Source organism: Trichosurus vulpecula, chromosome 4 (genome assembly GCF_011100635.1).
Source record: "Trichosurus vulpecula isolate mTriVul1 chromosome 4, mTriVul1.pri, whole genome shotgun sequence".
Taxonomy (NCBI): domain Eukaryota; kingdom Metazoa; phylum Chordata; class Mammalia; order Diprotodontia; family Phalangeridae; genus Trichosurus; species Trichosurus vulpecula.
The window spans coordinates 154,805,952-154,823,321 of NC_050576.1; the positions used below are offsets into that span (position 1 = coordinate 154,805,952).

The 17,370-nt window shown below is 40.8% G+C and overlaps 1 protein-coding gene across 1 annotated transcript in view; it reads left to right on the forward strand.

Annotated features, from left to right (window-relative positions):
* The window catches only part of CAPN9 (calpain 9), a 64,285-nt gene that overhangs the window by 20,955 nt on the left and 25,960 nt on the right, over positions 1–17,370 (forward strand). Inside the window, exons 3-7 of the mRNA XM_036756696.1 lie at positions 982–1,100; positions 7,171–7,304; positions 9,959–10,127; positions 12,498–12,581; positions 17,131–17,216. Of these exons, the coding sequence (XP_036612591.1) occupies positions 982–1,100; positions 7,171–7,304; positions 9,959–10,127; positions 12,498–12,581; positions 17,131–17,216 (592 nt within the window). The remainder of the gene's footprint in view (positions 1–981; positions 1,101–7,170; positions 7,305–9,958; positions 10,128–12,497; positions 12,582–17,130; positions 17,217–17,370) is intronic.

Below are 17,370 nucleotides of genomic sequence, written 5' to 3' on the forward strand. Positions count from 1 at the left end.
TTACTCTGTATTCTCCTTCAGTCTTCTCACCAACCTCCCGGCAATTCTAGAAAATCTGCTTCTCTGCCCTATTTCCCAGTCTAATTGGTGATTATCGTTCCTAGACCACTAGCTCAGAAAAACCCTAGCCACCAATGCCTTACTTCACTCCCTACTCTCCAGTCATGACCCCCTTGACAAGCACCTTGCTGTATGAGGATCAGATAACCTTCCCACCCAACACCTACCCCTTCCTGAAATTCTATGGCCTTGAGGCCACATGTGGCCCTCTAGGTTCTCAAGTGAGGCCCTCTGACCTCGAGGCCACAGGTTCCCCACCCCTGCTAAATAATCCTAAAATCTGTTCTTTTTTCTTGGATGAGATGTATCAATCTCCTCCCCAATGCTTCCATTCACCATCCCTGCAACTTTCTAGACCAAAGTCCCCTCCCTGGCTCCCAGCTTTCCTTTCTGTGTTGTCACCCCCATTAGAATATAAGGACCTTGAAGGTAGGGACTATATTTACTTTTGTATTTTTAGCCTTAGTGCTGGGCCTATTGTAAGTGCTTAATAAATGATTTTTCATTATTTATTTTATTCATCTACATTGCTGCCTGAGTCTAGTAGATGCTGCTGGGGGCAGCTACTCTTCTATTCATGATGGTCATGCCTTCACTAACAAAGCCTTGTGTCCTTTGGTTGGGAGAAAGATGGAATTACAGCGAACACATGCTGGAGCCATGTGTACAGAAAATGGGGATGTTCATTCTGCAAAGTTGCCAAGAAAATGACAGCATTTTATGATAAACTTGTCCAGGGAGAAGAGGAGGCAGATGGAAGACCCACAGAGATTTTTGTCAGCATTCTCCCCATCAAAAAAAAATATCACAAAACATGTGGTTACATCTGGAACTTCCCACTAGCCTCTTCTTGCACATAATCTTGTTGCATTTACTGTATGTTTGTGATGAAAACAATGATGTATGGTTTGCAATTTGCAGGAGACTGTTGGCTCTTAGCCGCCATTGCCGCTCTTACACTTAATGAAAAGACCTTGGCTAGAGTTGTGCCCCAAGACCAAAATTTTGGCCCTGGTTATGCTGGGATATTTCACTTTCAGGTAAGTGGGAAGAAGAGCCTAACGAGCTTATTTCTTATGGGACCAGGGTAGCCAAAAAAAAAAGCATTCTTAATATGCCTGATAATTTCAGACAGGATACAATTGGACCTTGCTTTATTGAACAATTATAGTCCCAAAATACATGCCAACCAGTTTTCTGCTAATAGAATCATATTTTAAGTAGATTGGAGGGCCATTTGAAGATGAACCATGGTAGATCTTTTTGCAAAGTAAACAATCAGCTTTTATATTATCTTTGTGGTGAATCTGGATTTTCAGTGGATATACCCATAATACCAACATATCTGGGCAACTATATAATTTCTGGTAAATGCCAAAAAGATCCTCTGCACTGAAAAAAAAAAGGTTACGTGAGGTTATTAAGAGAGAAAAATACCGAGGGAAACAAAAAAAGAAAAGACAAAAGAAACACACAGGGAGACTCACAGACCTCAGTTGATGCGTCCGTGTGGAAACAATGACGTCTCTCAAGCATACACAAAAACCAAAAGTTTATGTCTCTTGCTTCCACCCCACACCCTTTCCTCGTGCACTTTTCTTATCTTCTCCATCACCAGAAGTCTCATACTACCCCAGACCTTTCTGGAAATGGAACGATCGATTTGAGAAATTAATTCACCTTAAGGTATTAGTGACCAATAACAGAGGCAGCATGCTGTGGTGGACAGAGAGCTGGTCTTGAAGTCAGAAAGACACAAGAATTACCTCTGTATATACTGGCCGTGTGAATCTGGGCAAGTCATTCACTCGGTGAAACTGTGAAATCACAGCTCTGGTAAAGACAAAAACAAAAAGTTAAATCTGTTAGTTCACTCTTAACCTGATACCAGTGTATTTGTTTTCCCATGCTAGAGATATTTTAATGAGCACTTTTGGAAAAGACGTTGTTCATCTGGGTCTGGGTGGTAGTATAAGGAAAGACAAGGCAAAGGAATAGGATCAGACTGCTACATTTACACATTACTGATGTTAATCTTGTTCCCTTCTTTCATCTCATTTTTCTTTATAAAGAGGTAGGTGAAGAGGGCAAAGGGAGGAAACATTATAATAGGATATGATGGAAGAAAAAAATCTAACAATCATAACCATGAGTGTGAATAGTATGAACTCACACACAAAATGGATGGAAAAAAATAGATTCAACGATATGTTGTTTATACAAAACACATTTAAAACATAAATTATTCATATGTACTTAAAATGAGGGTTAGAGTAACATTTTGTATGCCTTAGGTGAATTCAAAAAAGCTAGGCTGGCAATGGTGATCTCAGACAATGCAATTGTAAAAATAGACAGTGTTAAATGAAATAAGCAGGAAAACTATATTACTCTTAAAGCACCATTGTTTGTAAAAACAATATCAATACTCACTGTTTATGCATTGAATGGCACAGTCACGAGAACTTAAAGAGCTAACCAAATGACAGGCATAAATAGAGAGTGAAGCAATAATTACAGGGGATTTCAATAGCCTCTTTTAGGTCTAGACAGATACATCAAAAAGAAAAACAAGAAAACAAGAGTAACTAACAGTTACTAAGAGTTATCATTAACAAGTTAGTAACCCCAATAGCATTTCATAAAAAAATAGATTGACCTCTGGCAATTACTAAATGGAAATTATGTGAATTCAACATATTTCTTGGCTTTACATGGCACATTTACAAAACTTGACCAAGTGCTAGAGCATAACACACATAAATAAATGCAAAAAACAGAAATATAAACATCTTTTACTAAACATAGCATAATAAAAATTATAATTAAGAAGGAGGAATTTGAAGAAAAGATTCAAATCTAAATAGGCACTAAATAATATAATCTTCAGGAATGATTGGATCAAAGAACAAACATAAAAACAATAAATTTCTATGAACGAAAATAATGAGACAACATAACAAATAGACAAACCATTAGCTAATTCAATCAAAAAGGCAATGTTTGATCTAGAGGAATACATCTCTAGTGGTAGCATTTCCAGTACTGTGGCACCTACTGCGGCAACCTTTGAAGGCTGAGGGTTGATATGGTACCCCCATATCAAAACATAGAACTAGAAACCTCCCTTGCCAAATAATAAGACTTCATCTTTATCTCAGATTTCAAAATTCTGCAAAATGCTCTCTTCACAACAAACCTGTAAAGTAAGTAGTGTAAATATTATCATCCCCATTTTACATATGGAAACTGAGACAATGACAGCAGGTTAAGTGACCTACGCAGCTTTTTTAAGTGTCTGGGGCAAGATCTGAACCCTGACTATGAGTCCAGCATTATGTCCTTCTCTATACACAGAAACAATACCTGTGCCAAGATGACAATGCCTCCTTTCTTTGCTCACGGAGCTGGATTTTTTTTCTTCCTCTCTTTTCTGCATACCACCTTCCCTGAGTTTTTCCTGGCACAGCCTTCCCCTTCCACCCTCAAGTTTCCTCTGTCGCTGCCAGAGTCTTTACCTGAATCACACTAGAGGCTGGCAGTCATGACAGGTGCCGGCAGCATCTTCTCTCAACACACTAGTGTTCTCTTAACTCAACAGCTTCGGAAGCTGATGAGATAGGATGGAGCCAGGGTGCTAGAAGATTTCTCTGCTTTTTCAAGCCTCTCCTCTTCCCCACCAATTCTTATTGTTCAGCTGTTTTTCAGTCACATCCAACGCTCTATGACCCCATTTGGGTTTTTTTTTTGGCAGAGATACTGGCATGGTTTGCCATTTCCTTCTCCAGCTCATTTTATAGACAAGGAAACTGAGACAAACAGGGTTAAGTGACTTGCCCAGGGTCATACAGCTAGTGTCTGAGGCTGGATTTGAACTTAGGAAGAAGTATCTTCCTGATTCTGGGTCCTGCACTTTATCCACTGTGCCTCCTAACTGCCCCTATGTTGAGGCACAGTTGCCAAAATATTTAAAAAAAAACAAGTCCATGGACCCCAAGTTAAGAACCCTTGCTCTAGCTCCTGCCCAACATCACCTCATAAGAGAGTCAATATAGCATCATGGATGGAATGCTGGAGTTTAAAGCAGGAAGATCCAGGGTTAAATCCTATTTCTGACCCTTAATTAGTTGTGTGACCTTAGGCAAGTCTTTTGCCTTCTCTGAGCGTTTGTTTCTTTATTAGTAAAATGAAGGGATTGGACTAAATAGCCTTTAAAGCCTCTTCCAGCTCTAGACCTATGATCCTAAATACAATATTTTTTTTCTTTTAAGTAAATTCTAGTACAAAATAGGAATATGCAGGTGCTTGGGTGCTATGTGGACAACTAGGTCATTTGGGCCATCCTGAGTCACTTCGGCCTCTCCCTTCTGAATACCAGTCATTGGAATAAATTGATGGGAAGACATTATCCCCAACTGCTTGCTGCTTTAGGGAGCATAGGCCACTGATTGCTCATTAGACATCTGTTCAAGTCTTATCTACCCCAAGTGTGAAGCTTCTAACAGCAGGAAAGAATGTCCATGAATTTAGCAATCACAAGCAGTTCCATGCACATCTGTCAAGAGGTGTAAGATTCCCCGCACAAAGAAGAGAAATCTGAATTTACCCTCTGGCAGGCAGCTTGCTGCTGTGCTCAACTGAGCTCTGACATGCTCTCCACTTAGGATTCCATAACAGAACTCTGGAGAAATGAAAACAAAAAAACAAATAGCCCTCTAGCCTGACCCAGAGTAACTGATTGATGCAGAGAAATGGTCAATGTCCAACAGCATAGCTATAAAGAGACAGCTGCTGCTGCCACTGTATTTACCATCTCCTTCCATTATCACCACCCCCCCCACCCCTCACTGAAGCCTCAGGATTTTCATTCTGCCAACATAATAAGAAGTGTCGGATAGGGAAAGGAGGAAGGAAAAAGGAGGAAGATTGAATTTTAAAGGCAGAAGCTCTAAGATCATTGTGTGACCCACTGTCCTGGACCTATGCTACCATTCTCAGTGGTTAGCACACTAACTCTCCCAGCTCCCCTTTCCCCAGGGTGTAAGTTGGCTATGGAACACTGTCTTAGCACAGCATTTCTTGTGTGAATGGAAAAACCAAACGGACACGCAGACAGGAAGACAGACAGAAAACAGGGTAACTCAGGTCCAGGTGGCACCACCTAAGCTGAGGGTAGTGATGAGCATTAGGGAAAATTATTGATGAGCTGAGACCAGTAGGAAAGTGGGCAGCAAAGGGAATACCATAGTAGACTAGAGGAGGGGTTACTGGAAACCACTTAGTGCATCAGAGACTGTGATGCCAATTTCACCTGCTCCCCAACCCCAACTGATATTTAACTGGTTGAATTTGAGATACTTGGATGAGGGGCAGGACCATTGGATGGAGTCAAGTGCATAGAAGCAAGGCCCAATTATCTCAAGGTTTCTTGAGCATGGGACCTGACTCTGCTTTTTGTGAGGCATCAAACCCAGGTCGGTCAGTATCTTTCCTTCTCCTCACCCCAACCCATGGCTTAAAAGGCTATTGGCATTTTGCAATGGGCCTTAGGAGCAAAGAATTATAAATTTAATGCTAGAAGAGATCTTAGAGGTCAGCTAGTGTAATCCCTTATTTTATAGCAAGAGAAACTAAGGCTTTAAATACATTAAGTGACTTATTTAAGTAAGAGGTAGGCAGGTAGTGCAGCAACAGATAGAGCACTGAGCCTGAGAATAAGACCTGAGTTCAAATCCAGCCTCAGAAACTTACTAGCTGTGTGATCCTGGGCAAGTCACTTAACTTCTGTCTGTCTCAGTTTCCTCATCTTATAGATGGAGATAATATAAAGACAGTAATTTTACTTCCATTCCAGGATCCATTGAGGATCAAGTGAGATAATAATTATAAAGAGCTTAGCATAGTGCCTGGCATATAGTAAGCACTATATTAATATTAGCTATTATCCATATTAATATAACCATATTCATACCTATGTTCACATAGGTTGGCAGAGAAATTGGCAAGGAAAATTGAAACCCAGTCCCTCTCATTTCAAATCCTACTCTCTTTCTACTGGACTATGCTTTAGAACAGCAGGTCTCAAACTTTTTGGTCTTAGGACCCCTTTATACTCTTAAAAATTATCAAGGATCATGCAAAGGGCTTTGGTTTATGTGTATTATATACCTATGGATGTTAACTATATTAGAAATTAAAACAACTTAGCATTATTATGAAAATAGTTTTTACCTTACAGGCTCCCTAAAAGGTCTTGGCAAGCTTTAGGAGCCAGCCCCCAGATCACACTTGGACAACCACTGCTTTAGATCATGTGACCATAGATTTGGAGCCAGAAGGGACCTTAGCGGTCACCTAGTTCTCTCTGTGTGTCTTTCTATTTCTCTCTGTCTCTATCTCTGTCTCTCTCTCTCTGGAGGGAGGAAGGCAAGGCAATTGGGGTTAAGTAACTTGCCCAAGGTCACACAGCTAGTAAGTGTGTCAAGTGTCTGAGGCCGGATTTGAACTCAGGTCCTCCTGACTCCAGGGCTGGTGCTCTATTCACTGCACTACCTAGCTGTGTCTCCCCCTCCCCCTCCCCCTTCCCCTCTCCCTCTCCTCTCTCTCTCTCCCTCTCCCCCCCTCTCCCTCTCTCCCTCCTTCACTCCCTCCCTTCCTCCCTCTCTCTCCTTTAGAGATAAGGAAACTGACACCCAAAGGGCTTAAATGTCCCACAGATAGTAAGGTAAATAAGGCAGAGTTGAGGCTTGAACCCAGATCTTCTGACTCTGGTCCTTTTAATCTTTCTGCTATTAATACATTGCCTCTCAACTGTTATTCATGAGTTACTGTGGCTTAAAAACTTCACCAGTGTCCATCTTCTGATCATAAATCTCTCTGAATTTAGCTAGCTGGTTCTTGAAAATCAGACATGAAGTACATTGACTGATGGAAACTCATATCCTTCTTAGCTTGATGGGACGTGCCAGAGTCTCTTTTCCAAGTGACACGACCTTTTAAGCTGAGGCATAAGTGAAGGACATTAGTGGAACTGTAGGCATATTTGAATAAAGATACACACCCTTTATTCATGATTTACCCATTCGTCTTTCGTCATGTCTCTGGCAACAGATATGGCAGCACAGCGAGTGGGTGGATGTGTTCATTGATGACCGGCTCCCGACCTTCCGAGATCGTTTGGTTTTCCTTCACTCTGCGGATCACAATGAATTCTGGAGTGCCTTGCTGGAAAAAGCCTATGCCAAGTGAGTGTCCACCTGCACTTAATTGACAAGAATTTCACTATATCACAAAAAAGTGCACATTTCCCTTAAGAGGTTGTTACATGTTTTTTTTATTATTGTTTTTGTATAAACCAGGTGGTAGAGGAAGCATAGAAGTGGAGGAGGAGGAAATGAGAAAAAGTTGGGGATTCACAATGCTGAATAGCATGCAGCTTGTCCCTAAATGGCCCAATCCGATTTTGATGTGGACAAAAAAAGAACCAGATGGTTCCTCTGCTACTCTCCAGATTTTCCCTGTCCCTAGACCTAACAATACCAGGTCTCCTGTCCCTTTCACCACTCTGGGCTTGGAAAGAGAGAGAGGAAGGTGGGATCATGGGAAGGCAGGAAGGGCACTCCAGAATTGTTGAAATGACAACCACAAGAAAACTACAATGCAAATTTGTGTTGTTAGATACCATTAATCGTGTATCAATATTGTATATTTCTAACCATCACATATGTGAATGTATATGGATGTTATTAAGCAGTGTCTATGTATAATGTCAGCTATGAATCTCTGTATCTTCAGGTTACATGGATCATGGATCATACACTCCCAAAGACAGGAGCCAGCACTCCAGACTTTGCCACCATGCCCCTGCATGGTACCTTCATCTACTTCTCCTTCACCTCCCCTCTCCTTTCAGCTTCCTTTTTATATGTTGCCTCCCTGCCCCCATTAAAATCTAGACTCCTCAAGTTCAGGGACTATCTTTCTTTTCTGCTTCTGTTTGTATTCCCAGTATTTAGCATTTCCCTGTACTTAGAATGCCCTTCCCTCCTCTCCTTGCCTATGGAATTCTTACTCATCCTTTAAAATGGAGCTCAAATGCCAGCTCCTTCTTGAAGTCTTTCATGATCCTTTCTGTTGCAATGATGACCCCCTCAAAGTAATATTTTGCATATATTATTACGTATTGTAGTTATACTAGAATGGTTTGCCATTTCCTTCTCTAGCTCATTTTACAGATGTGGAAATTGAGGCAATCAGGGTTGAATGACTTGCCCAGGATCACACTATTAGTAAGTGTCTGAGGCTGGATTTGAACTCAGGTCTTCCTGACTCCAGGCCTGGTGCTCTATCCACTGCACCACCTTGCTGTCCACTAAGTGTTTAGAAAATGTTTATTGGACCAAACTGAATTGAAATTGAAGGCTTCCCCCAGCACACATCCTTGCCTGGTAATTTTCTATTTGTACAGGCTCAAAAAGAGGCTGGCAGTTCCCTGAGTCAAGCATGTCACATAAAGATGTTTTGTTATCTAACAAATGACAATGCTCAGGGCCTGTATTAGCTCTGACTTCACTGGGAGTTACAGATTACTTTTGATTATTTGATTATGGCCTGATTTAGCCATATGCTCTACAAGCCATTTCCTGGCAGCCAGATGCCAGGAGCTGTACTATGGAAGTTACATTTGACTTGTCCTATTTGCCCCAAGAGAGCAGAACTGTGGAATGAGTGGGAGGTGAGGGAGGAGGGGATTATTGTAGACACAACCTTCCCAACAAAGCTAGCCCCAGAGTGGAATGAGATGCCTTGAGAAGTAGTGGCTGAATTACCTCACCTGCCAGGTATATTGTAGATCCAGGTTCAGATACAGGTTGGACTAGATGGTCTATGATGTTCCTTCCAATTCTGATATTTTGTGGCTCCCTTAGCTGGTCCAGAACTGTTTCCACACTACCCAAGGTCACCTCAAGAGTTAAGGATACCATCCATCCCGGCTGAAGGATGGGGAGCCCTGCTGCTACTGGGAACAGTGTATTGTAGATAGTCTGGCTGGGCTCGGAGGAAAACAAAAATTCTTGTTTTCCCTTAAGTTTTCATAGGTCTCCCCAACAATAGTGTGTGGTGGGGGGAGAAGCATCAGACTGAGAGTCAGGAGTCCTGAGTTCTAGTTTCCCAGCAACTTGCTGTGCAACTGTGGCAAGTTACTTCCTCTCTCTGGACCTCAGTTCCTTCCTTATCTGCAAAACGAAGGTGATGGGGAAAAAAATCTCAATACTGTGAAATTATAATGACCATTCTTGTCCCTAACCAAAAAGTGAAAAAAAACCTACCATGACTCTCTCAATTGCAGAGATAGGGTATTGTGGATATGTAACACTGCATAGTCTGTTGGAACCAATTAGTGTGTGTTGGTGAGTTTTGCAGAACTGTTTTTCCCCTCTCCTCCTTCCTCCCTTCCTCCCTCTCTTCCCCTTCCTCCCTTTCTTCCTTCCTCCCCCTCTCCATTCCCTCTTTCCCTTGTTTCCTTCTTTTCTCCTCCCCTCCTTTCTTTTCTCTGCCTTCTTTCCTTCCCCACCCCCCCCCCTCTCTCTCTCACACACACACACACATACACACAGAGACACTGTTGTTAGAAGGGCTAGCCCACTGAGAAGGGAGGAAAGAATACTCAGATATAAAGGCATTCTAAAAACAAAAAAATATTAAGTAAAATTTAAAAACAATAAACTAAAGACAAATTGTTTAAAATAAAGTTAGGTCAGTAGTAGACAGTTTCTAGATTCCCTTGTTATCTCTAGGCTCCTGCGATCCTTCCCGGAGGGCTAGTCCTTTCTTTGGAAGAGGACTGTTTTCCTACTCTCTCATAGCAGCCTTGATGTATTTCTCCTCTCCTTTTCAGACTGAATGGAAGCTATGAAGCCCTTAAGGGTGGAAGCACGATTGAAGCTATGGAAGACTTCACAGGAGGAGTAGCAGAGACTTTTGAAGTTAAAAAGGCTCCAGAAAACTTCTATGAGATCTTAGAGAAAGCATTGAAGAGATGCTCTATGGTGGGCTGTTCCATAGATGTAAGTCACATACATAAGGGCCATAGAAGGTCCTATAGAAGAGGAAGGAGCAGGGAATTGAGTTCTGGGCACATTTTTGTCACTGTGACCTAGGGCAATTCATTTAATATCACTGAACTTTAATCTCTCTATCCAGAGCCATATCTAGGCAAAATTGCAAAGGGGAGTAGGCTTGTCCCCTCACATTACCTTTCCATATCCCTTTCCTCCATTATGGACCCTCCCCAATTCAGTGTCCCAGGAATCTCCTATTCTTCCCTATCCAAAACCTGGAAAAGGATTTGTCAGTTCTTGCACACTAAAGTATAAATGATTGGTAAAAGCATTAAGCTTCAGAAGTATCACAGAATCAGATTAGTTTAGAGTTGGAAGAGCTCTAAAGTGGCAGTCTAGTCCAAGTCATGACTGAAAAAAAATCTCCATTGTAGCATGACTGAAAAGTAGTCATGAAGCCTATTATTGAAGACTCTAATGAGGGGTAATCACCTACTTCACAAAGTGGCCAATACAGTTTTGGACAGCTCTAATGATTGGGAAGATTTTGTAGATATCACCTAAATTTCATTTTTGGTTCTGTCCTTTAGTGCCAAACAGAACAAGTCTAATCTCTCTACCACATGACAGCCCTTCAAAAACTTTAAAATAGCTTTTATATCCCCCTTTCATACTTCATATCCCCCTATAACCCTTCTCCAATTTCTCCTCCAATTTTTCAGTGGATCCTCATATGGTATGGATTCAAGGCCATTTACCATTCTGATTGCCTTCTTCTGGACATCCTGTATAGTTTTCTTTGATGTCCACAAAGGACTTGGTTTTCCAGAATCATGTCGTGGTTTTCTGATATGAATTAAACAAATATTTATGAAGTACCCACTATGTGTCAGGCACTGTAGGCACATATAAGCGCATACAAAACACATAGAAAGTAAATACAAGGTAACTAAAGAATAAATTGGTCACCTATCCAAATGGTTACAAATAAAACTTACTATACTACTGTCTAACCCACACAGCTCTGTTTTTCCCACAGGAATAGTATGATGCACTTTGTTAAATACTCCAAATCAAATCTATGAGGAGAAAAGGAACAGCATTTATTAAACACCTACTATGTACCAGGCACTATGCTAATGATTTTAATTTGAGTCAATAAATATTCATTAAGTGCCTACTATATATAGTGCAAAGAACTAGGGATACAGATAAGAAAAAGAAAGCCAGTTCCTGCCTTTAAGGAACTTACAATCTAATAGGGAGGGGCATTCAAGGGGTATGATGCTCTGTAGTGTCAAAACCAAGCATTGCTGCTGACAGAATTACCATTGACTTACAAATGTACATTGTACTATTGCATTGTACTAGGTACTGGCAATATAAATACATACACATATATACACACATACATATACATAAATATACATGCATATGTACATATACATACACACATATATACATATATATATATAATATGAAGTGGAGGCACTAGCAACTTGAGGGGATCATTATTTATCTTAAAGTAGAAATTAAGCCAAGGCTTGAAGGAAGCTTAGGGGTCTTATGAGTCAGAGGTGAGGAGGAAGAACATTTTAGGCACAGGGGTAAACCAATATAATCTACCCTAAGGAAATAGATGTATGTTGTTGTACTTCCAATGGATGTGATCCATTTAATGACTATACAAGCTACTGCAGTGGGCAAAGGGGTAGTAAGAAAGAAGGAATAGTGGCTTTGTTTGTTGTTTTGTGCACAACCAGAATTTAATTTTGAAAAGATAAATTTCCTTTAAAACATAAATTTCAAGCTAAAAGAAAAGGTTGGGGACGGGTGGGGGGAATCCTGATTCCTCCTGTCCATTGTGTTTGATAAATATTTGTCAATTAATTGAGCAGCACCATTTGTTATAACAGATACTATGATAAAAAGTAGGGGAACATTTAAGAAACAATCAGACAAACTCCCTGGAGAAATGAGAATGGGGTAAACTACTTGGAAAATTGTTGAAGTTCTCATCCATAAGATTCCCAGATGTGCCAAGCACTACTATGTCAGTGAAAAAGCTAATGACACACATTGGATTATATACAAAGGTATAAATTCCTCCCGTGCAGTCCTCACATCATATTGGAGCTCAGAGAAACAAAAAAGAAGGATTTTCTGGAATATACATGGACCTTCACTGTCTGTCTGGGTTGGCGTTTATGAAGGGGCAGCAGAAGGTAGCAGTGTGTGAACTGGTCTTATTAGAAGAAATGAGTTGGGCCTAGTCAATGTGTCTAACGTTGATGAGGTTAAAAAGGAATGACATTCACCATTTCAATTAATTGCAAAGCTCGACTGTATCAAGTCCATTCTCTGCTTTTGCTTCAGATCAGCAGCTCTTCAGAGTCGGAAGCACGGACACCTTTTGGCCTCATTAAGGGTCATGCGTACACTTTGACTGGAATTGACCAGGTAGGTAAAAGGAATATTTGTTGTCAAGATACAGGGGAGGAAAGAAAGGTGAATTGGTCCAGGCTGAATCAGATATTAAAACCAAATCAAAAACTGCAGCAACCTCTTGAATGCCCAGTGACGAGCCAACATGGTATCATATTCCAAGCCCTTGGTATTATATTCCAAGCTTTCAGAATGAATTTCAGATGTTTTAAATGTTGGAGTAGGGTGGAGGGAGAGGGGAGTCCCACACAAGCTTCCTTCAAAATTTTTCCTTATTTACGCCATTCTTCTCAACTCTACATCTATAGCCCTTGTCACTAGAGAAAGCACTAATCCCCAAAGGGCCAAAACACAAAGTCACTCCCTCCATAAGCACCTCCAAACTGACACTGAGCATTTTGTGTGCTTGAGGAAGGAGAGAATAAGCACCTACAGGGCATTTGATAAAGAGAAAGGCCAAGAGAAGGGGAGATAAGAAAGGCGGGTAAGGAGTCCAACAACAGCTTCAGTCTCTTCTTCGTTTCCAGTATTTGAAGATCAGATGTACACCTTTCCTCATCTGAACCCTCTTTTACCTAGCCAATTCAATTATTCAGGAGCTAATTATCCAGTTTGCATAATGAAGACCTTTTATTTTCTGCTACCCATGCTGTTGGCAGCATATTCTGAATTGGCACTTCTACTGCTGGGTGGAGAAAGGAAAAATGGGGAAAAAAGAAGAGAGATAGGGAGGAAGAGAGGGAAGAAAGAAGCATTGATTAAGCATCCACTTTGTGCCAGGCACGATGCTAAGTACTTTACAAATCTTGTTTCATTTGACCTTCACAACAGCCCTGTTAAGTAGATGATGATGTCCCCACTTTATAGTTGAAGAAATCAAGGCAGACAGAGGTTAGATGAGTTGCCCAGGATCACACAGCTAGGAAGTATCTGAAGTCAGATTTGAACTCAGGAAAATGAGTCTTTCTTACTCCAGATCTGGTACTCTATCCACTGTACCACCTGGCTGCCCAATAGTTGCATTCGTTTCTTTCTCTTTCTTCCTTCCTTCCTTCTTCCTTTCTTCTTCCTTTCTTTCTTTCTCTCTCTCTTTCTTTCTTCCTTTCTACTGAACCTATTATTTCATCTGAATTAGGAGTTCCCAATGAGGAACTTTCCTTTACCAATTCAGATTAGCACCTATGCTGCAATGTCTAGTCTTAGAGAGCTGCCAGGATCATTGAGAGATTTAAGGAGTGGCTCAGTCATATAGACAAGGCCGATTCATGTCAGAGCTAGGACTTGAATCCAGATCTTCCTGACTTGGGTGCATATATCTAGGTAACTATCTATCTACTAACAGACAGACAGACAGACAGATAGATAGATAGCAGCTAGGTGGTGAAGTGGATAGAGTGCTAGGCCTGGAGTCAGGAAGACACCTCTTCCTAAGTTCAAATCTGGTCTTATAAACTTACTATCTGTGTGACTCTCAGCAAGTCCCTTAACCCTGTTTGCCTCAGTTTCTTCAACTGTAAAATGAGCTAGAGAAGGAAATGCAAAACTGCTCCAGTACCTTTTCCAAGAAAATTCTAAACGGGGTCATGAAGAGTCAGACACAACTGAAAATGGCTTAACAACAACAAATATATATATATATATACACATATTGTATATAATATATATACAAATATATACATAATACACATATATATATATATTTCAGAAGCCCTGTGGCATATTGATAGTCAGCCTCTAACTCTGTGTGTGTGTGTGTGTGTGTGTGTGTGTAGATGGATAGATAGATTCCCATATTAGAGCTTTAAAAATCTCATTCCAAAGAGTACATTTCCCCGATCTTGTTGCTGTCCTCTTTGCTTCCCAAGTCACCCTTTCTCTCCACCTCCGTGAAGCTCACTCTTACATGAGTCATGGCCCCTGCCACATGCTGCTTCACATTAGGAATGGCAGGAAAAGAAAAGTCTTGTGAGCTGAGTCAGTGGACTTCCTAAGAGCAATGACAGGAGACATTAAGAAGCAGTAGAAGGTATGGATGGGACAGGGGTGGGGGAGATGCAAGTCAGCATGTGGTCACAAGTCTAAGGCCATTGCTTTCATAGGGATTCTGCCTGTTCAGAATGAAGTGGAAACATGAGGGGGATGAATGGGGAGGATAAAACCAGAATCTTCAACCACTTTTTCAAAGAACACAGAGATATTGCAGAATCACATGAAGAAGCAGCAGAGAAAATGGGCATTGGAGTTTTGCTGGGTTCTATTTGCTTTTTGTCACACTTAAGCAGGGCTGAGGAGCCATAGCTGACACTGATTGTGTTTCTCTAAATTGTTTCTATTAAATTCTGAGATAGTGAATTTCTAGATACAGATTGTACTCTGTAATGATTATATTCTTTATAATTCTAAAGACCCAATGAATATATAGTTAAATAGAGCAGTACATAAGAGTGCTCAGTGGCACAGTGGCTAGAGAGTATTGGACTTAGAATACAGAAGAACTGAGTTCAAATTCTGCTTCAGATGCTTCTACCTCTGTGATGCTGGACAAGTCTTTTAACCTCTCTCAGCCTCAATTTCTTCATCTGTAAAATGGGGATAATAACAGCGTCCACCTCCCAGAGTAGTTGTGAGGATCAAATTAGAACAGAGATAAAGTGCTCTACAAACTTTAAAGTGCTATCTAAATGCTACCTATTATTACAGTGAATCCCAACAAAATTGAACCATTTGGGGAATGGCATGTTCTAATCAATTGAATCATCTACCTACAGATATCTCATAAAACCCTTTTTTCCACACATTGTTGAAAATCTTTCAAGATGTCTATATTTCTGCATTATAGGATGGAGAATATAATTGGCTATTTCTTTAATAATTCAGGACCTTGGAATGCTTCAGGGTTATCATCGTAAATATCGGTAGTCATGGTATCAATAATAGAGATGTAGCTCTAGAAAGTATGAGATGTTGACCTGAATTTGTATTGAACCAAAGTATGTCCTGGAAGCTAGCTTTCAAATGAATACTGCCTAACAACTTGTGCATTTGCCATTTGCCATTATTCTCCTAAGAGCAATTCCACTCTTGCTAAAGGAAAAAAAAACACGGGACAAAGATTGAGGGTTTCAGTTAGTTGGCTTTTAGTTAGTGGAGGTTGTATTATAGTTCCCAATTGCCACTCTGGGATGATTTAAACAATATTATTCAAAATGCGAATCAATCCCTCAACTGGGGGTTGGAAGATTTCAAGGGCTATTTAGCATTTGATGAGTTTTTCAGTGACTTAGCTTTGGTGCCCAAAGGGTTTAAGAGTAACTATAAATGTTCTTGGTAGTTAAAAGGGAAACTGCACAAGCTTAGTGGTAAAGCAAAAGGTTTTTTAATCTAGGCCTTGTTCATGGAGGTGAATGGCCTTGATGCCTATGCACATTGAAATACTAGGGAACACTGTTAGCCACTAACCTAATTCTGTTTACAATAAGACCCAGATGCTAAGCAGTCCCACCACTCAATGCTGAAGTGAGTTCCCAAGAAGTTACAATAGTGGGGATTCTATCTATGCCAGGGAATTGAGGACCTTTAGCCCCTAACTCAGCTCCTTCCCATCTGGATGGAAGTTTGTTCATTTTGCTAAGCTAAGGGGTGTGTTCAGAGCACATTTAAACAATCAAAACAGCTCTTAAACCCCTTTTCTACAAGGAAACCCTCCCCTATTTTTCCCTAATCTACTGACTTCACCAAAAAGTAAGCAGATGCCACCATCCAAGAGACCAGATAAGCATGCTAACTCAATCCAGTTTCTATACTTATAAGTATAAAATCAACAAAAGGAATTATATGAAAATATATTCATACGCTAATGCTCAGCTATACCCACAGCTTCTCCCAGACTCTGGCTACCCAGGAATTTCAGCAAGGTCATATTTCCATTGTTTAATCCCTCTTTCCCACATGGACACAGATCCTGAGTGCAAACAAAGAGCTTCTCCCACTAAACCAGTTACCAAATGCTCTTCCACTCACTACATTATGGAGGAACTATTCATTGACGGATCTCATGATCTGGGGCAACTGAAGTTCTCTTCATGATGTGGGGAAGTGGACTTGGAAAAAGCTCCAGCTTTGAATACAGTTTCTCCAATCTTTTTTTTCCTATCTGCTGTTTGTCTTGGGCCAGGCCATCAGCCTTCCCCACATGCCTAATGAATCAGCTCTTGCCCAAGAGACCTATGGTCACATAATGTGGCAAGGCCAGAGAAGACACTCTCCTCTCTGGCTGCTGTTATGACTATTCTTCTCCCTATCTTTGAAAACCCTTCGGCACCTTCCCCCTTGATTGTTGTATCAACATCATTTCCACCTGCAGCTTCTCTTTGAGTAATTTCACAGTAGTTATGCTGGCTCAACCTCAGAGGGCAGTGATTGGGGGAATCCATCTATTCCTTCCTCCCCACCCAGCATAGTTATAGCAGTGGGAAGGAAGGAGGATTTGTGCACTATATGTGATCATGTCCAAGCTTTCAAACTGTTTTGTAATTCCATATCTCTCTACTACTTCCCCCTTTAGGTGAATTACCAAGGCCAAAAGGTTGAGCTCATCAGAGTCCGGAATCCTTGGGGCCAGGTGGAATGGAATGGTCCTTGGAGTGACAAGTCAGTATCCTCTGCTTCATCTTGAGTTTCTAACAACGCTTGAGTTGCCAGATAAGGGAGCAGTTACATACCTGGGATGAATGGCAGCAGTTCCTCTCTATATGAAATTGTGGTGTAGATAATACCTGCAGATTCCTATTTGGATGTTCTTTCT